Source organism: Protopterus annectens, chromosome 6.part0, assembly GCF_019279795.1.
Source record: "Protopterus annectens isolate FY-2018-M chromosome 6.part0, PAN1.0, whole genome shotgun sequence".
NCBI classification, from domain to species: Eukaryota; Metazoa; Chordata; order Ceratodontiformes; family Protopteridae; genus Protopterus; species Protopterus annectens.
This window is the reverse complement of record NC_056737.1, coordinates 312658984-312680410: the sequence shown is the minus strand read 5'-3', so window position 1 is coordinate 312680410 and position 21427 is coordinate 312658984. Positions and strand designations below refer to the sequence as shown.

Here is a 21427-nt window from a genome sequence, read left to right as displayed (position 1 = left end):
AACATAATTTGCAGTGGTTGGGGGGTCCCCCAGGACCAGGGGGCCCCCAGCGACCGCAGGGTTTGCTGGTGCCTAAAACCGACTATGCTGCAGAACAACTAATGACGCAGGAGTCAAAATATACCTGTCCTTTAGTGTGTACAAATTAGGACAACTTAATCCACTAGCTCAAAACACAATGTTAAATGGAGCAGGAAATGCCTAGAAGTCAGTTTAACTTTATAACATTCCTTTTTGTCAAATGTTACACATTTAGAAGGTGCAGTCATCACAAATTTCCAGGTTACTCCAGATATGAATCTACCTACAGTGAAAACTATTTTTAGAAAAGAAAAAAAAAAAACTACTACTGCTTTCTGAAATGATACCCTACTGAAAACAACTCGTTACATAATTTTAAATGATAACTGAGCGGCACATCATATAGTTCTAAGGGGGAATGTGAGATATTCTCAAAACATGAATACAGACAGCAGCTATAACAAAAAAGTACAGTTGTGTACTCTTACCATAAATGTAGATGTTCGAGTGTGTTCACTGTTGCAGTCATGACTGTAGGGTTCTTCCTGCCAGCAGCAGCCCTCGATCGGCCAGAATCCCAGTCTGGATTGGGCGTCAGCTGAGGTCGCTTTTATCCTGACGTCAATGCGCCAGGAAGTATAAAGACCTCAGCCGATGCCATTACCCCAGTTTTTCTTGCCCCAGATGTCAGGTGCCCAAAACCTCAGCAGCCAAAATACCTCATAACAGACAATACTCAAAGAAAAAACAAAAGAGGGGGTAGGAGGGAGGGTAACTTAGACTGCAACAGTGAACACACTCGAACATCTACATTTATGGTAAGAGTACACAACTGTACTGTGTCCTTCATGGTTCACTGTTGCAGTCATGGCTGTAGGGTTGAATCCCAAAGCTAAGAAAGGGTGGCTGGAGGAGAAACAGAAGGAGTGGCCACAAAACTTTGCAAAACCGCAGAAGCAAAACCGGCCTTAGATTTAGAATAGAGAGGGAGGTTGTAATGCTTAGAAAAAGTATGCACAGAACTCCAAGTAGCAGCCTCTAAAATATCCTTGGTAGGAACGCCACAAAGAAAGGCTGCTGAAGTAGCAGTAGCCCAGGTAGAATGAGTCCTAATATTAACAGGAACTGGATTGCCATGAAAAGAGTAACAGAACTTGATGCAATGGGCAATCCATTTAGAAATAGATTGCTTACTGATTGCTTTCCCTAGAACAGTAGGAGCATAAGCGACAAACAATTGGTCAGATTTCCTGAATATCTTGGTCCTGTCCAGGTAAAAACGAAGCTGTCTGTGCACGTCTAAAGAGTGCAAAAGACTTTCTTCCTCACTTTGAGGATTAGGATAAAAAGTAGGCAAATGAATAGTCTGATTCAAGGCCACTGCCGAAACCACCTTAGGCATAAAGGTGGGATTAGTCCTTAGGGATACCCTGTCCTGATGAAAAATAATGAAGGGTTCCACAGCCATGAGTGCTTACAATTCCGAAATTCTTCTAGCAGAGGTAATAGCTAAAAGAAAAGCAGTTTTCCAAGACAAAAATTTTAAATTCGTGGAAGCTGCAGGTTCAAAAGGAGACAAGGTTAATTTTTCCAAAACATAGTTAAGATCCCAAGTGGGAACAGGTGCTCTTATAGGCGGCTGAACATTCTTAGCCCCTCTAAGAAATTGTTTATGCAATGGACGAGAAAAAAAATTGGAGGATCTGTATTGTAATGTGCAGAAATAGCAGAAGCATGAAGCTTAATAGATGAAAAAGATAGGCCCATATGTAACAACTCTGCCAGATACTTTAAAATCAGAGGAATGTTCGGAACAGTAGAATCACCACCTTGGACCTGATTCTAGAAGCAAAATCTTTTCCATTTACCTGCATAAGATTTCCTAGTGCTGGGCCTTCTAGCTTCAAGGATTACATCCATTACCTGTTTGGAAAGAGTAGAGGTGTTTACAGACCCTGGATCCGCCAGGCAGCTAGATTCAGAGTTTTGACATGACTGTGCAGGATCCGGCCATCCTGTTGAGACAGTAGATGAGGGATTTGAGGTAGAATCCAGGGAGGCTCCTGAACTAGGTTCATCAGAGTGGAATACCAGAATTGTCGAGGCCAATTGGGAGCCAGTAAAATCATTTGCGGTCTGTCCTGTTTTATCTTCAGAAGTACCCGAGGTGTTTCCAACTGAATGAGAGGGCATCCACTTGCCATGCTAGTTTGTGGTAGGTCCTTGTGCAGAATGTTGGAAGTTGATGATTCTGAGGGGATGCAAAAAGATCTATGTCCGGACATCCCCATGCCTGTACTATCATCCTGAATATGTGAACATCCAACATCCATTCGTGTGGATCCGAAAGTGTCCTGCTTAATGTGCCTGCGAGAGTGTTGTCTTTTCCTGCCAGGAATTGTGTCTGTAAGTGGACTCTGCAGGTCAGTGCAGTGTACCACAGAGCCATGGCTAACCTGCTTAGTGGGTAAGAGTGTCTTTGTCATCCGCTTGAATAGACAGTCGTCCAGATAAGGGTATATTTGAATCCCCTTCTGTCTGCAAAACGCCATTACTGGTGCCAGGCACTTTGTAAAGACCCTGGGCGCAGTATATAAGCCAAAGGGCAGCACAGAGAACTGGTAATGCTTCGAGCCTGCTTTGAATCTCAGATACCTTCTGCACTCTCGCCTTATAGGAATATGCAGGTAAGCTTCCTTTAAGCCCAGAGTCATCATCCAAGCGTTCTTGCCCAACACAGGCAGCAGCTGCTGCAGAGTGAGCATCTTGAATTTTGGTACTTCTAGGAAGGTGTTTAGTACGGAAACGTCCAGGATTGGTCTCCACAAATTTTCCTTCCTGGGAACCAGGAAAAGTCTTGAATAAAAACCTTGCCCTATTTCTAAATTTGGTACCAATTCTATGGCCCTCATAGCTAGCAGGGACTGAACCTGCAGTTGTGCCTCTGCCCATTGATGATTTGGCAGATCTGGCCAACCGTTCGGTTTTGGCAAGGTGTGGAAATGAAATCTGTAACCTCTTGAGACTATGTCCAGAACCCATTTGTCCCGGGTTATGCGGCCCCAATTTTGATAAAAAAGAGAAATCTTTCCTCCCAAAGGTGCTTCCAGGAGAGGAGCCCCTGGAACCAGAAAGGGAGAGTCATAAAGACTGTTTCCAGTAGGGTTGAGACTTATCTTCACCACCTTTGGGAGAGGGGGCAGGCCACTTCCTATTCCTAAAAAGGGTTTGTGCCTGTCCTCTACCTCTGGAACACCTGAATCTGCTTCTCTGAGGCCTATCTGAGCTCGGAAAGGACCAAGGTTTAGCTGGCCAGTGCCTGCTAAATCTAGGAGGTTGCACCTGTAGAAAATCCTTAACCATCTGCATAGATTTGGCTTTGTCCTCCATTTTCTTTAATACCTCTTCAGCTTTGGCCCCAAACAAAACATCATGCTGCAAAGGGGCATCCAAAAGTTTGGCTTTAACCTGAGGGGATGCAAAGCTTTGTTCCTTTAACCAAGCAGGTTTTCTAATAATTGCACCAGTTGTCGCAGCCCTACAAGAAGCTTCCAAAGACTCAAAACCACAATGGAGGGTATATGTTTACCCACTTGTTCAATAGCATGCAATAAATCCTGTAACTCCTTGTCATCCGCACCAGTAGAAACAGCTGACATCTTTTGTTTAAATACAGACAAAAGGTATTGCTGATACTTTAGCATATGAAATTGACAGTTCGAAGCTCTAATAGACAATGTAGCAGAAGTATAAACTTTTTTACCCCATCTTTCCAAAGCCCTGGATTCTCGGTCAGAGGGAATAGGATGTTTAGCAGAAGCCACCTTAACACCCTTAGGGCCCTGAGAAATTGTTTCCGGATCAGGTGAAAGATTCTTAAAAAGAAACTTGTGAGAATCTGGAACCCTATTATACCTATCTGGTTTGACCGGAGTAGGGGGAAAAGAATCAGGAGAGAGGGAAGCTTCTGAAAAAAAACATCATCTACAATGTCCAATACAGGAGGAATAGCAAGAGGCTTATGCTGAGGGAGAAGAAGAAAATCCCTATGCCTTTTCTTGGTGTCAGAGAATTCCTGCCCTTCCCAGTGAAAATGCTCCCTCATATCATGCAAAGTTTCACCAAAAGAATAATCCTAAAGAGGAGAGGCTGAAGGAAAGGAATCTTCAGCATCAGAATCCCCATAAGGAGGAAAGGAACAATCGTGCTCAAGGGAAGAAGCAGAAGAAACAGAAATTTGGTCTGAAGAATCATAATCAGACTGTAATCTAGGCTTTTTGTCAGGAGGGGGATGAGAACCCCTGATCATAGATAACAAATCTTCAGCCATCCTAAGCATCTGCCTTTGAGGCCTAGGACCCTGATCAAAAGGCGTCTGTGCTTGCCATTTCTTTTTAGCTGTAGCCGTAGTCATTGTCTTAGAATGCAAAACTGAATCCATATTTACATGAAGCTGTGAAGGCCTGAAAACTCCCTCAGAAGCTGGTACCTGCCTACCGACTCCGGACCCAACTGAGGGAGTAGTGTCCGAAGGTCCATTCCCTGGCAATTCTGAAGGCCCCATCAGCTCCACACCAGAGTTGGTACAGGCAGTTGGTTCAAAAGAGGCAGACGACAGGGGCTGCAAAGGCGCCTCACTGACGACCGACGAACCAGCAACTGGCAATAACTGAGTAATATCCTCTGCTTTGGACCTCGAAGGCCTGTCTTTATCTTTGCACCTCTTACACACACCAGAAGCTGGAAAAGAATCCGAAGACATATTATAATTAAACCTTTTACCAAAATAGTAGAAGGCAAAGTTGTACCTACGCCTAATAGTACGCTGATTAAAATTAGGACAAAACCCACAATTAGCAACATCGTGTCAGGCCCTAGGCAGGGAATACAATAAGAGTGAAAATCCCTATGAGGTATTTGTTTCCCACAAGAAATACAATTATTAACTTTTTCTGACATCTGCCTGGAGCAAGAAAAAGACCTCCCCAACGGGGTACTTATCTTAAAAAACGAAAAATCTTGGAAGTAAATCCAAAAACAGACAGGAGTAGGTCGACCGGCATCAACGAACTGCTCAGGGCACTGCGCAGCAAGAAAGACTGGGGTAATGGCATCGGCTGAGGTCTTTATACTTCTTGGCGCATTGACGTCAGGATAAAAGCGACCTCAGCTGACGCCCAATCCAGACTTTGGGATTCTGGCCGATCGAGGGCTGCTGCTGGCAGGAAGAGCCCTACAGTCATGACTGCAACAGTGAACCACGAAGGACATCATAAATGTGATGCTGTCATATACATGTCTTCTCATTTTTAAAACAGCACCTCACATTGGGAATTTGAACTTTATGATGCAGGTTGCAAAATGAGGTATTCGTTTGAATGTTTACTATACTGCTCCATTACTCTTGCAATCGGTAAAAAAACTGAGTACACGTACTAAAATGACACAATGGGATGTTTTAAATTATAGTAAACAAGAGAACCTTACCGAGACCCACCAGTCTTTCCCTGAGACCGGCATTCCTGATGTAGTGAGGACCATGTTCAACCCCACTCTTCTCCTGTAGAACGAAAGGAAATGTTTAGGGAGTGTTGGTTCAAAAGAAAAATCAGTTCAGAACATTATTTTATTTTTGGTAATTCTGATTACTTCTACTTGGCATAGACTAATAAACATTACATCTGTTATGCAGTATACTCAGCAGATGGCTTGACATGTTCTATTTAGGTCAAATCTGTACACACCCAAAATATACTAGCACCTTCTTCTGCCGTGAACTGTATCCATACCTGCCAACTGTACAGATTTTCTCAGAATGCCCCTCATAAAGTTTGTGGTTTTCTGGCAAACTATCAAAGATTGATATCAGTAAATAATGACAGAAATTTGAGATTCAGAGTGCATATATGCCATTTATTACCTCTATTGTTCCATGACAATAACTATCTTCACTATTGTTTTATTACTTTTCTTTCAATGTAATAGTATTACTCAAAATTCCTTGTTATACATATTAATATTCTCTTTGCATGTAATTATTGTGAAGCTTTTCTCCCTGGGCCTCTGCTGAAAATGGGCTCTTGCCAGGCCCAGTGGACTTTCCCGGTTAACAAATGCAATACATAAATAAATATCCTTCAAGAAATGCATGATAACAAAACACCTGTTATTCTAGCCACATTCTAAGTTTATAAGAGCAATATTTAAAAGGTGTTCTTGTTTTTGGGCCTTTGTCTCCACATTATTTTTGGCTTTGTCCACATTTTTGTGCTAAGAAATTAAGAGATATGACTATCTATTGCCTAACTACTGTATTTACCCTCTCCACTTCACATAAGGACAGCTTCTGTTAAGTCAGGCTGGCCTCCTCTTGGAACATAGAACTGACCTCCATATAAAAACAGTATTACAAGCAACATCTACATTGTGTAATGCAAATACAACTTTTTTTTTAATCAATGTCAGGCTTGAAGTTCTTTTAATGTCCAAGCACAGTTCTGCAGAAACAGAAGTGCATACTTATATTGAATGTTATATAAAAACTATGTGCTTTATGTATAATACAATACACATATTTTGAAGTGTGCCATGACTTAAGTTTGACAGATTTGTTTTTTTTTTCTTTTAGCAGACAGCTGAATTCCATATAGAAACAGTATTGCAACGATTACATTTGGTACAAAACGTATGTGCAAATATGTTATGCCTTCTTAAAAGCCATGCATCATATACACGAATACAGCCAGGGCTGTTTGAATTGTAAACAAGGCTCCCCACTGTGCCCCTCCCCCAGCAACATCTTACCCTGAGGTCAGCAGAAATTCTTGACTTACTTTCATAATTCTGGTGCTGACTGCTATCTCTCTGCTACCACAGGTGCCTTTTTGCACACCTGATATAACCTAAATACTACAGTTATTACAGCAGAAACGTTTAATTGGATTACATACTAATACAACAGATATCATTTTGAACAGTGTCATCTCCCTCTTTCGTAGGTCATTTGAAAACTTGAAACTGCACTCCAGACTGCTATGTGTACTTGTGCCGGTTCCTATACTGTCCCCCCTCTTATGGAGAAGGATAATAGGAAAGGGTGCTTGTTAATTTGCATTATACTCAATATACCTTTTGCTTTGTTCTGCTTTACAATAGCCACATCATACATTTTCTCCCAAACAAGCAGAAAATAAGATATTTAGAGCAAAATACCAGTAAACGCCATGAAGTAAGGTACAGCCGATGTTTCACCTAAAAATATGTTTATCTATTGAATATATTCAATATATAGATACATACCTGTCCTTTTGAAAACGGGGCTCCAATAATTGTCACAGAATGTGAAAACCGTTGGTGCTGCAAAGTTGGCTTTAGCTGGTGTCGGAAAAGCTGGAAGAATCGGGTTCTGGCTGACATTTCCAAAGAGGATGCTGCCAACACAACAACGTAAGACTACAGGAGACACTAGCGTGGTGTTAGAGGGGACTATGGCTCTGTATTTAAGAAGCGTATCTCCTCAGCAGCCCTGCAAAGTCAGTGGCCGCACCCCCTTGAACATGCCTCCTCAATCTGGCCAATCAGAAGTTGGGAATTTGAAGGTGTGCCGTGATGTCGGTCTCCTGCTCTACTGCGGGGTTTAACTGCAGACATGCTGAGTCCTTCTAGAAAAAGCCTTAGAAAGTATTTTATCCAAGTAAGTTACAGGATGCACACGTGCCTCTCAACAACAGCGATGTTCTCTGTAAAACTGTAGCATAAGACACGCACGGCTTTAACAAAAGCAAGTTGTCACTAAAAATAAATTACAGGCACATGCAGAAAGGATTGTTGTGAGTTGCATCTCGATAATACAATGTGACTGTGCACATGAAACAAAAGTTAGCAACGTCTAAGTCAAGTTCAGAAAGTGCATACTGATACTGCAAAAAAAAAAAGTGTACGGATGGCCCTACTCCTACATGTTTACCTGCATATAGCGTACTGTATCAGTCAAAAGTAACATAATTGTCATATTCTGTAAAGAACCACCAAGAGTTGTTGAATGCCTTTTGCTTTTCATAGATACTTATTTTTCTCAACATTTCAAATAATCGAAAAACAATGTGCAAAGTTAACATTTTATATCTGTTCCTTAATAATTTTAGACAACTTATTTCTTCATACTTCTCGTAGACATTTGCAAACGTTTCTCATTTCGAGAAAGAAAAAAGAAGAAGAATGCTGTGCTGATCCGCTGACTAAAAGCAGTGGAACACAGAGATGATAAAATGACACATTTTATTGGACTGACTTGAGTTTCACAAAATAAACACTGGACTTTTCAGTGTAACACTAGCTCTAGTTTGTCAGGAATTCGTTTTCTGAGCAAAATCCACGGTCAAATGGGTCCCAAGGCAAGTTAATGGTCTAGCACTCCTCCCCACCACGCTATTATCGATTTTCTTGGCAGTCTTTTCTCCAATTACCTTAAAAGAGTGTTCACACTTCTCAATGTACATACTATTCTGGTCTTTGCATTTACAATAGACACAGATATTCAGATTTAACGTAATTATATTTTTTCGAATTGTAACACCAAGACCGTTGGCAGCCATTTACTTAACAAACGAGCAAAAAAAAAAAAAAAAAAAAAAAAAAAAAAAAAAGCTATTACATCGGAAACAAAGCTAGGAAGAACATGCTATTCTCTTGCAAATTACATTTATTTAAAATGCGCCCGACAAGTCATTAAACTGAGGTACATTGTTATTTTTTGAATTTAATTTCCTGCCTACCTGGACAATGACAAGTATATGTGTGAATACAGCTGCATGAGGCATCATCACAAATTTTAGGAGGAAGATTTCTCGGACTATGTAGAAGGGCCTGGTGGTATACTCACTTAGATTTTTTTATTATTATTTTAATTTAAACTGCGCATACTAAAACCATCTTATTGATTAGGGTAAATTAGTTACTTCTGTGTGTTTAAAAATAGGATTTAATTAATTAATTTCCATTTGTCTACAGGGATAGTCTGAATGAACTACAGCCCCCTTTCACCAGAGGCCTGGGGAGAAAAGCACTAAACATACATTATGAGCATAGGAAAATAAGAAGAAAGATTTTATTTTTTAATAATTATTACATACGCACATTTTTTTACTCCAAGTACTTGTCATTGTAGTACTGACATTTAAATGTGAAAAAAGTGAAAATCTGACATCCCTGTGAAATTAAACATGCAAAATAAAGACAAGCCATGCCTCTTTAAACCTGATATCTTACAATATACTGTCAAAGCCATGGTGGTGCAGCGGTAGCATTGTCGCCTCACAGCAAGAGGTTCTCCTGTTCGATTCTCAGCTGGAGCGGCTTCTGTGTGGAGTCTGCATGTCCTCCCCGTGGTTGAGTGGTGTTTGAAAGACATGCATGAATGGGCGTGCCTTCGTTGAAGGTTGGGTGTTGGGCTGGCACCTTGGCACTGTAAAAATCGACTGCCAATCATTAGTGGACTGGAGTTCTGCTGTGGCGGCCCCTAACCAGGAAAAGCCAAAAGAAGAACAACAACTATCTGCTAGTGACATGTTTAACAAAGTCAGACCACGCAGGGGATCATTCTATCCTATGCCCCTCAAATTATGATGTCCTTTAATAATAATATAGCATTAACCCACGCCTGGGTGTGGGTAATGCTGGATTTACCCACGGTTGGCGTGGTTTGGTTCCGGCGAGCCGAAACAATGACAACCGTGGGTAATCAACATTACCCACACCAGAAGTGGGTTATTATTATATATGGTGTTAGTTTGTTTTGTATTATGTTTGTATTGTTGTTATTTATGTTTTTGTTTGCTTTTTTTTGTATTCTTCCACTTTTTGTGAGATAAAATAGTCCACACTTTCAGTTTGTGTTTATTGTTTATTTTTGTTTTAATTTAAATACATGTTATTTTTTAGTGTTTCAGGAAATGTTAGGAAAGGGCTAGGTGGTGCTTGGTATAATATAGTTTAAGCAGTGTAGAAGTTTATAACGTGTAGTTATGTTTTAGTAGTTATAGGTATGTTGAAATGTGGTGTAGTTTTAATTTGTATTAATTTTTTTAAAATATGTACTTTTACTATTTGGTCACTAGATGGTGGTGTTGTATGCGCTTTTATTAGATGTATGCTGATGTGGACGTTCGGTATGGTGTGTGTTTTGACTTTGAGGGATGTGTGGTGTGTTTTAGTATGTACATTTTGGAGTTGTCTGTGTATAGGTATTGTAGGGAATATAGGTAAGTGAATGGTTTTATGAGAATGCTTGGTTTTATTGTGTTATAAGTGGTGGTTATGTAGTGTGTGTGTGATGTATTTGCGACTGCATGACTTTTTTTTTTTAGTGTTAGGTGAGGAATGAGGAGTGTAGTATGGAAATTGGTTAGTTTTCTGTGTTTTCATTAAATTGTTGTGTGTTTTGGGTATTAGATTTACTTTACTTTACTGTTTATTTGCTGTATACATGATATTTAGCGACTGGACTTTTGCGTTGTATCTTGTAGGATTTACTATGTGCGCTGGTTGGATTAGCCAATCAGCATGCGTTTAATGCGATGTTCGCATGGTATAATAGGTTTGCGATGTTCGCATGGTATAATAATTATACCATGCGAACATCGCAAACCCGACAAACGTGCATGCTGATTGGCTAATCAACCAGCGTGCTAGTAAATACATTATACCATGCGAACATCGCAAACCCGACAAATGTGCATGCTGACTGGCTAATCCAACCAGCGTGCACATAGTAAATCCTACAAAAACAACGCCAAAAGTCCGATCGCTAAATATCATGCGGCGACAGCAAATAAACAGTAAAGTAAAGTAAATCTAATACCCAAAACACACAACAATTTAACGAAAACACAGAAAACTAAACAATTTCCATACTACACTCCTCATTCCTCACCTCGAACACTAAAAATAAAAAGTCATGCAGTCGCAAATACATCACACACACACTACATAACCACCACTTATAACACAATAAAACCAAGCATTCTCATAAAACCATTCACTTACCTATATTCCCTACAATACCTATACACAGACAACTCCAAAATGTACATACTAAAACACACCACACATCCCTCAGAAAGTCAAAACACACACCATACCGAACGTCCACATCAGCATACATCTAATAAAAGCATACAACACCACCATCTAGTGACCAAATAGTAAAAGTACATATTTTAAAAAATTAATACAAATTAAAACTACACCACATTTCAACATACCTATAACTACTAAAACATAACTACACGTTATAAACTTCTACACTGCTTAAACTATATTATACCAAGCACCACCTAGCCCTTTCCTAACATTTCCTGAAAAACTAAAAAATAACATGTATTTAAATTAAAACAGAAATAAACAATAAACACAAACTGAAAGTGTGGACTATTTTATCTCACAAAAAGTGGAAGAATACAAAAAAAAGCAAACAAAAACATAAATAACAACAATACAAACATAATACAAAACAAACTAACACCATGGTATAATAGCAATAACCCACTTCTGGGTGTGGGTAATGCTGGATTTACCCACGGTTGTCTTTGTTTGGTCCAAACCACGCCAACCGTGGGTAAATCCAGCATTACCCACACCCAGGCGTGGGTTATTGCTATATTATTATGCTTTTTATTGAAATTGGCTTTGTGGCTCTGTCTCTCTGTGGTTCTGTCATGCTCTCACAAGACAGCGGAAAAAAAATGCAGATTTCCACTGTCTTACTAAGCCAATTTCAATAGAAAGCATTCTAATAATGATGGAGGGACAATATTTTAGTCAGGGTGTCAATATTTCAGTCGTCAAGAAAATATTGTCCTTATGTCATTATCGAGACAATACACACACGCCAGATCCATTCAGAATAAATAACACAGAGATATACAGACATGCACATACCACACACACACACACACACACACACACACACACACACACACACACACCCTTGCATCTCTGTACATCATTTCCTACACAAACATACACACACATATTGTCCCTCTGTCATTAGTGACATCGAACCCAGTCACTGCACATTTCGGCTTCAGAGACTGCCCAGGCACCTTCACTTTAGTTTCAGACTGGCTCAACACAATAAGATCATAGAATCATAGGAAGTTACTAGGCTAATGTCCCTAGGGCCCTTACAAGCCTAGCCAAGTTCTGCCCTTATTTCCATGATCAGCACCTGTTGCCCCTGTCCAAAAGGGACACAGGTGGAACCCCCAGGCTGAATTTATGGTTACCCATCCAATCGTCCAGGTTGCGTTTGGAGATGGCCAATGAGGTGCTCTGTTTGACATGAAGTGGGAGTCTGTTCCAAAGGTGTGGTAGCCTCTGGGAGACAAATCTGTCCCTCCAGCAGGTTCTATTAATGTCACATACCAGGTTAAGGTCTTTAGAGCGAGTAACCTGTGTACCTTTTGACTTACAGATATGCAGCATTTCCAGTAAAGCAGGTTCAGAGATTGAACTGTATGCAAGGCAGAGATCGCCTCTGAGTAGTCTGCATGAAACAGAATAAAGTGACAATGATTTCAGATGATCCACATAGGACAGATGCTGAAGACCTTGACTTTTCCTTGTGAGGAACCTTTGTGGTCTCTCCACTTGCTGCAGGTGCTTGGATAGGAACATACCAAATAGAGTGTTGTACTCAGTTACTGGCCTGATGAGGGAAAAGTACAGGGAGGTTAAATTCTTTTTTTTCTGGAGGCAATGCCCTTACTTATGAGATGACCAGTATCAAATGCCCTTCTTACCACTGTGGAGACATAGTGGTCAAAGGTAACGTTGCTGTCACCCTGTGTACTCAGGTCTCTCACCACTGAGTGTGTACTTAAGATGTTAAGATGTTGCTATTGATGTGGTAGTTAGCAAGAACATAGCTCTTACTGAAAGGGATGATCATACATTTTTTTTGCATTGAGTTTAAGGCCATGACTTTGGCACCAATCATTTATTTATGTAAGACCCTCTTGTACAATATTGACATCATTTGGAGATTCTATGATTGCTCCCAATTTTCAGTCATCAGCAAACATTGCCAGCCACAAACATTTAAGTTTTGCTTGTTCTTCGGAGAAATAGATTCCAAACAGTAGCAGTCCCAGGACTGATCCTTGTGGAACACCACTGGTTACAGGTCTGCTATTGGAGGTGGATTCCCAGGTTTACCATTGAAATGCCGAACCGACTATGTGCGACTCGACTTGCGCGAAGGCTGAAGAGCGAATGTCACTGCGGTCGAATCCGATTGTGCGAACGGCAGATCCTCGCCCCTGCATGAGCCATGGTAGCATGGGTGTGGAGATGTTGTGTGGCCGGTAATGTCGAACGTCGAATGCCTGTCAGTTGCGAACAATTTTCGTGGTTTCGGTTTGCGTAAATATGTCGCAGAAGTGGCCGTTCGACTAAGTTCGATCACAATTTCAATAGTAAACCGGATTCCCATATTTTGACTATATATGTTCTATCAGTGAGCAGCCAGTTAGTAACCCCAATACCTAGCTGGGTGAGTTTGCCAATGATGCCTGAGTGGGGGATAGTGTCAAAGACCTTGGCAAATTTAGGTGGCCTGTGTGCACAGATTTCCCCTCGTCACCAGGTTTAACAGGCATGATCTCCATTTGACAAATCCAAACTGAGTAGGGTCAAGTGTTTGGAGATTACCTTTATTTTTGCTGATAAGGTCCATGATGAGTTTCTCCATGGCGTTGCAGATAAGGCTAGTCAGGCTAATAGGTCTGTAGTTCCTGGGGTCAGTGGAAACACCACCTTTTGTGCAAGGGGATAACAGTGGCCATTTTCCATTCAGCTGGGATGAAGCCAGTGCTTAGACTATGATTGAAAGGAGTACCCAATGGTGTTGCTAATTCTTGTTGGAGCCCATGTAGAACGCAGCCTGGGATGTTATCAGGTCCCATAGATGCTGCGTTTTTGACCTTAGAGAAGGCGTTTATGACCTGCTCTTTAGAGATACAAGGTAGGGGACAGGTGGTAGGGATGTCATGGGGTACGTGTGCTGGGGACATGGGAGTGAAGTTTTCACAGAACCTGTCAGCCAACAGGTTAGCTGTGTCCACAGGCTCAGTATATGTGGTATCATTAACTACCAGTTCGGCACAAATCTGGGCCTTTACTTTTAGGTTAAGTTCATAGGTTCATAGATTAATACTAAGCTAACTGCCCTTGTGAGCCATTTTAAGCCTAGCCAATTATCCCTTGTGAGACTCGAACCCTGTACCTTGTGCTTGCAAGGCAAACACCTTAACCATTAGGCCACCCTCCCAACCCCACAAGGGGTGCCAACATCCTGTAACTAAAGAATGCCTTATGGTTGTCTTTTGTTGAGGAAGCTCATTTGGATTTGTAATTTGCTTTGGAGGATTTCACAAGAAGCAGTATTCACTTGTTTAAGCTAAGGAGGTAGTATTTCCAGTTTAGGGCTTGCTCCCTGTTACTTTTAGACAGCAATTTCTTCCTCTTATTGTAAAGCCTGTTAATGGCAATTGTCCACCAGGCAGGTTTGCTCTGCCTTGAGGAGCTTGTTTTGATACTATCAGGTATGGCTGAGTCAATGCAGTTATATAAATGTTTGTATAAAGCACTGGTGTAGAGCTTGGCCTAGTTGCCAGTTCCATCTAAGGGCAGAAGTGCAGTGAAGCTATTTATACCATCTCGTAAAGGTTGTAATCTGCTTTGGAGAAGTTTTTAGTTTAATTGCTGCTTGGGATGGGGGTCAGGTGTGATAGTTATTTTGAATGAGACTGATTTGTGGTCAGATCTCGCCAGGGAAGACCTCACAGTGGGGGTGCTACAGCAATCCCCAATATTGGTAACCACCAGATCCAGGATGTTGGCACCCCTTGTGGGGGTATCATCCATCTGGTCCAGGCCACTGGAGTTAACAAAGTCAATGAACCTTTGGGCAAGTGTGTTTGAGCATGAGTAATTTACCCAGTCAGTGGATGGTTAGTTAAAGTCACCCAAAACCATTGTGTTTGGATACATCTTCTTGACAGACTTATTGGGTCCCATGGAGGCTGTATTGTTTTGTCTTTGAGAGAGCAGTGATGACCTGTTCTCTAGATATAAGGGGAAGGGAGCAGGTACTGGGGATGTCCTGACAGAGGGTTAAAGTTTTTTATGAATCTGTCAGCCAGCAAGTTTGCTATATCTGCACCATTTGTATATGTGGTGTCCTTGACCACCAGTTCTAAACAGATCTGGGTGCTTCCTTTGAGGTTGCAGAAATATGTGAAGAAGGCCTTGTGACACCCCTGCACTGGCCCAGTAATCAAGGAGCCTCAATCCCCACCACTAGCACCACTGAAAGACGTACACATTGGGAGGATGACAAGTACACACACAGTAAAGTACAGTTTCCCTTAAGAGCACATAGAGATCACAGTCAGTCTGGGACTGGTTTCTCCCTCTTTCTCCAGATCCCCAATAAGACTCCCCACTGGCACAGCTATAGGGTTAAAATCTCAGCTGAGTGGCTAAGCTAAGACCTCCAGCACCCTCTCTGTCCGACCAGTGCTTTGTGTCCCTGCCCAAGTAGCTAACACACACATGTTGAGATTTGACTTATATAAAAACTCATAGACACTCCTGGGGAAAGATTGCCCAGGATTACTAGGTATGCCCCCTTCTGCCCAGACTATAAGGTAGTTATCACTGCCATCAGCCAGCTCTTATCAACTACGTTTAAGGCCCTTACCAAACGGTGTCCAGTTTTACTGTGTAATGTTACTATTATCCAAATGGCAAGTGTGACCAAGAGCAAGGCTATTGGAGTGGCCAATACAGTGTCACCAGATAAATATGCAAGTACTCTAAGAGCTTAAATATCTCTAAACAAACCAGCCACAATTAAAAGGTTTAGATATATTTAATAATAAATAATAAAAGAGCAAGTCAATACTCCAACAACCCAACACAGTGACTACAGAGTTCAGACTCACAGGAATTATTTTGAAACAACATTGCAGGACAGTCTGAAATAAATACAGAAAACATCTAAACTAATCTTTACTATATACCTGTATATATCTAAGATAGATTACTGTACCCTGGTTACTTACTATTTGCAAGGCAAGTGCTGATGAGAGGATCTTTCCAGGTCCAAATGCAAATACAAAATGCACAGTCTCTGAGAGAGTTCTTAAATTAATGATACACATTACTGCTGGGTTAGCTGGGATGACATCACTCTTTGTCACCTGCCTTCAGTTCCCAGGCTAACAGAAACTTAAAATTTAACATTTCTCTGTGAAAAATACCTGTCAGATATGCAGCTGTTAGGAAGTCACACAGCAATAAAACACTTTACATTTGAAACACAGTAATTATTTCTGTTTCAAGACAATAGGAAAAAACCTCTAACTCTAGATACAAGTCACCACAACTAGAATTACAAATTCAGCAGGTAACTGTCTATTTTCAAACTCCATAGGGAAAATATGGAATAACCTCCCCCCACACATTACCTCACTAGACTCCTTTCAACTTTTCAAAAAACAACTTCTATTACATCTTAACAACTTCTGGCTCTGCTCCTGTACCAATCCAGACTAAATGACTTCTTCGCTCTTCAGCCATACCTCCCTATGTAAAAATCACTATCTTTCCCTGCTATTTCAAATGACTAAATTACTGTACTGTTCTAAAAAAAAAAAAAAAAAAAAAATATGAATATATAGCTTAGGCTATTTGTTTTTTACCTGTTTTTTTTTTCGCTGTATTTTCTACTACACTAAAATGTATGCATTGTTGCTTAAATGTTTAACCTTGTTTTAATTGTGGAGCTTTTCTCCCCGGGCCTCCACTGAAAATGGAAATTATCCAGCTGGACTAGCCCGGTCAACAAATGTAAAATAAAAATAAAATAAAATAAAATAAAATAGACATTGTGTCTGCTCTGAGTTGAAACAGAGATAACAGAATCATAAAACAATTTCCACTTATTTTGTTGAGTTTTGCAAGTTAAATCTGTATGTTCCAATTTCTACCATTAAACAAACATTTGCACGGGCACATAGTTTACATCCATTTCTGCTCTTTCCCAGTAGGGTACATTGTGGGTACATTCTTGAAGCTCAGTACATAAAATACAGTTCTCTTACATTTGTAAGACAAGCATATGAATCATATCACTACTCACAAATGACATGATTATTTACAAAATTCCAGACAGCTGGGCTGTCTGTGACACATCCCTATACAAATGATATTAATATTTTCAAGTGACATACAATTATTTACAAAATTCCAGATAGCTGGGCTGGCAGCATTTCAGTTTGTCACAGGCCTTATGATTGTCTCTAGTAGATGTGGCCAATTCAGACTCGAAGTTTGCTTTGGAGAATTTCACTAGGTCTCTTATTTGCTTGTTTAGGCTAAGGAAATATTGCTGCCAATTGGGCACCTGCTCCTTCTTGGTCTTGGACAGCATTTTTTTCCTTTTGTTATAGAGTTTATTTATTGAAGATGTCCACCAGACAGGTTTACCACAAAAGTAGAAACACTGAACCAAATAATCCACACCAGGAAGAATAGAAAAACCACCTTGGACCACAGTTTATTAATAAAGGTTGAGCACTTTCTTCCCCACTTAAAGAGACTTCCTCAGAACAATTTTAACACAAACATCAAACCCCATTTATACTCCACCCCAATTACATAATTACATAAACTGTTAAACCATCTAATAGCCATTAATGAGCAAATAATAATGTTAAAAAACGAGTTACGTGTTTAAAAACAGATTAAAAAAACATTGAATATTCAATATGAATGCAGTAAATTTCATGAAAAAGATATATAATGTTTACATAAATATGAATATAACTATAAATAACTATGAATATATATATATATAATTCATATTAAAAATACATGTGAAAAAACTACACTAAAGTGCCAGCAACTCCCAATTTCAGCCTAATATGTGATTCAACTTTAAAACGCTTGAAATAGATACCCTTTCATTAATTCCAGGATACTGGGAAGCATTAAAACACAATTGCCATTTTAATTCCATGTGACTTTAACTTCTCAAACATAGATTGGAAGAATTACACATGTCAGAACACAAATGCCCAGAGATTCCTTGATTTTTGTCAATGCAAATGCCTTGGAACAGCTAGTCGATACCCTCAAAAGAGGTGATAATATCTTGCACTTGGTATTAACCAGCATGAGTAACCATTGCCGCATCCCTATAGTATCATCCTCCCTGATAAGATCCAACCACAATGCGGTCACTTTCAAAGTCAGCTTCTCCCCCAACCCCCTCTAGCTAGGATCAGGCATAAAAATTCTCCATTGCTGATTACAGCCTCCTGAGGGATGGAATAAACAGCTTCACAGTCCCCTCCCCCTCTGTAGAAACTGGCACTAATATCCAAAACTACACCAAAGCACTATACAAATATTTATATAGGTGCACTAAATCAGGAATACCCAACAGGACTAAATCATCTTCTGCAAGGAAGAGTAAACCTGTCTGGTGAAACATCTAATAGCCATTAATGAACAAATAATAATGTAAAAAAATGAGTTACGTGTTTAAAAACAGATTAAACAACATTGAATATTCAATATGAATGCAGTAAACTTCATGAAAAAGATATATAATGTTTACATAAATATGAATATAACTATAAATAACTATGAATATACATATAAAATTCATATTAAAAATACATGTGCAAAAGTACATGTGAAAAAACTACACTAAAGTGCCAGCAACTCCCAATTTAAGCCTAATATGTGATTCAACTTTAAAACACTTGAAATAGATACCCTTTAATTAATTCCAGGATACTGCGAAGCATTAAAACACAATTGCCATTTTAATTCCATGATATCAAGGTGTATATCTAAGATTCTTCCTTGCACATCTTTTTGTAACTGTTGAACCACCATGAACCTAAAAACATGTCCATTGTTTGACTGAATATGTCTAAACAATGGGCTGGTGATTCTATTGTTTCTTATGTCGCCTAAGTGCTCACCTATTCTCGTTTTTAATTTCCTACAGGTCTTCCCAATATAAAATACCAGACAGTCCTGACACTTGGCCATATATACCATGTTAACAGAACTGCAATTGTAATGCCCATTGATATGTATTGTTCTCCCATTAAACTTAAACTCTTTCCCTGTTCCAAGAATAGAACAACAATAAATACAAGCATTACACCTGAAATTGCCCATTACAACTAGCATTTTCTACACTAATTTCTAAAATTTTCTTGAGGGATTCATCCTTCCTGTAAATAATTCTAGGTCTTATGCCAATTTTCTTTGCAATATTTTCATCAAATTGTAATATTTCCCAATTATTGTGCATGATATCAGAAATAGTACTGGCCTCACTATTATAAGTTAAAATACAACTGATACCTACATTTATTCTATTACTAATGTCCGCTGATGTTGCATACCATGTCCGGGCATTATTACAATAATTTACAATGGGCTTATACACCCCAATTTCTTGCTTGTTTTTAACCTCTGCAGAAATAACTGCCAACATATTACTGGGATAACCCCTTTGTCTAAACATTTGCATTAAAAAATACCTCATTTAAAAAGTCATTATATTGATTGATCATTCTGGCTGCCCACACCAACTGGCCCTGAACTACGGATTTCTTTTGATGGTGTAGGTGCCAGCTGGCATAATCCAAATAAGAATTTGAGAATGTGGACTTTATAAAAATATTAATAATAAACCTATTATTGTCTATATCAATGTGGAGGTCAATATCTAAGTAGGTAATTCTAGATTTGTCATACTCATGTGTGAACTTTAAAAATTCTACTGTCCCATTTATATAATCGAAAAATTCACTAAGTCCATACTCAAGACCTCTCCAAATTAAGAATAAATCATCCAGGTATCTGGTGTAGTGTGTTATTTTGTTTACAAAAGGGCTTTTCATTAAAAATTCCTGTTCCCAAAATGACATGAAGAGGTTAGCGAAGATAGGGGTGCAAGTTGCCCCCATCACTACCCCTGTCGTCTGTCTGTAATACTGGCCTCCAAAAAAGATGTAATTTGTCTTTAAAACTACCTCCATCAATGTGGCAAACTTATTGATCTCATCCTGGTCAAAAATATTTGTCTTATTCAATTGATGTTCCAGCCATGTTAATCCAATTTTGTGGGGGATGACCGAGAAGAGATTAACTAAATCCACAGTGACCAAAATAGTATCAGGGGTGATCTCTATCCCTCTTAATTTCTCCAAAAATTGCCAAGAATCCTTACTAATGTGTGTGAATTTTTCTAAACATTTTTGTAATTTATTATCTAAATATTTACTGATAAAGCAAGTTTTGGACCTTTTGCCATCCACAATAGGCCTGAATTTGGGATTTTTCAGGCCTTTGTGAATGTTGGGGATACTAAATATATAGGACACCATAGGATGTTCATTTAACATATAAAAGTATTCGGACTCATTGATTTGTCCTTGTAATCAAGGTACTTATGGATAAACCTGAAGCTTCAGCCAACATTTTTGGCAGCACAGGTCTCCCTCTCACCTAGCCCACCCCAATGTTTTTGTTGAATGGAGTTTCTGATAGACAGAATGACATTAACATTGAAGAGAATCCAGAAACTGAATCAAAATACATTTCAAAGAACAAATTGTTGGAAGGAAAACAAATTTTTATTTCAAATGGGTAATCCGTCAAATGTTATTAATCAGCAATATGAAATGTCTGTAGAAAATAAACTCAAATGTTTTGAGAAAGACCTGTTAGCCTACAAAAAACTCCAGATGGGAAATGCATATTTAGCAAGAAATATTGAACTTCAACAGGTACCTCGGGGTCTTAGAATTTGGAGGTACCCAAATGGAGCTTGTGAGAACAATTAAATGTTAGAGGAACTGCATGCTTTATTTGATAAAACTGTCATTGAGTTAATGAGAATTATGATAAAATTCAATAGTGTTAAACTCAATGATATGCTTAAAAAGTTGGAAGAACTTGATAAAACCATCCAAAGTGAGTTGGTGGGCCCCCAGGGTCAAGTTTTGTTTCACAGTGCATTACGGGCAGTTGATGAACATTGTAATTTAGTGTTTACCCGTAAAACTCATAAGATTCAAAGGGATATACGTGAGTATAAAGAGAAGGTAACCTATCCTTTATCATCAGGTCACCATGGAAACGACCAGCAGTGGGGGAATGACCGAGCCTTTAAATCGGCGGAAGTGACATGAGACATAAGGGGTTATAAGAGTGAGCAACAGTCTAGAGTGCAATCCAGCGGAAACATGGAGGATGGTGTTCGACGTTCTGAGCGGCTTAGGGGTAAAGCGCAGAGCTATATTCATCAAGG

At 39.6% G+C, this 21427-nt stretch overlaps 1 protein-coding gene across 1 annotated transcript in view; it reads right to left on the bottom strand.

Annotated features, from left to right (window-relative positions):
• The window catches only part of ARG2 (arginase 2), an 86923-nt gene extending 79399 nt beyond the window's left edge, over positions 1-7524 (bottom strand). The window contains exons 1-2 of the mRNA XM_044074063.1: positions 7321-7524; positions 5509-5581 (exon numbers count right to left, since the gene is read on the bottom strand). Coding sequence (XP_043929998.1) covers positions 5509-5581; positions 7321-7437 — 190 coding nt within the window. The 5' untranslated portion in view covers positions 7438-7524. The remainder of the gene's footprint in view (positions 1-5508; positions 5582-7320) is intronic.
• Positions 7525-21427: the final 13903 nt, after the last annotated feature.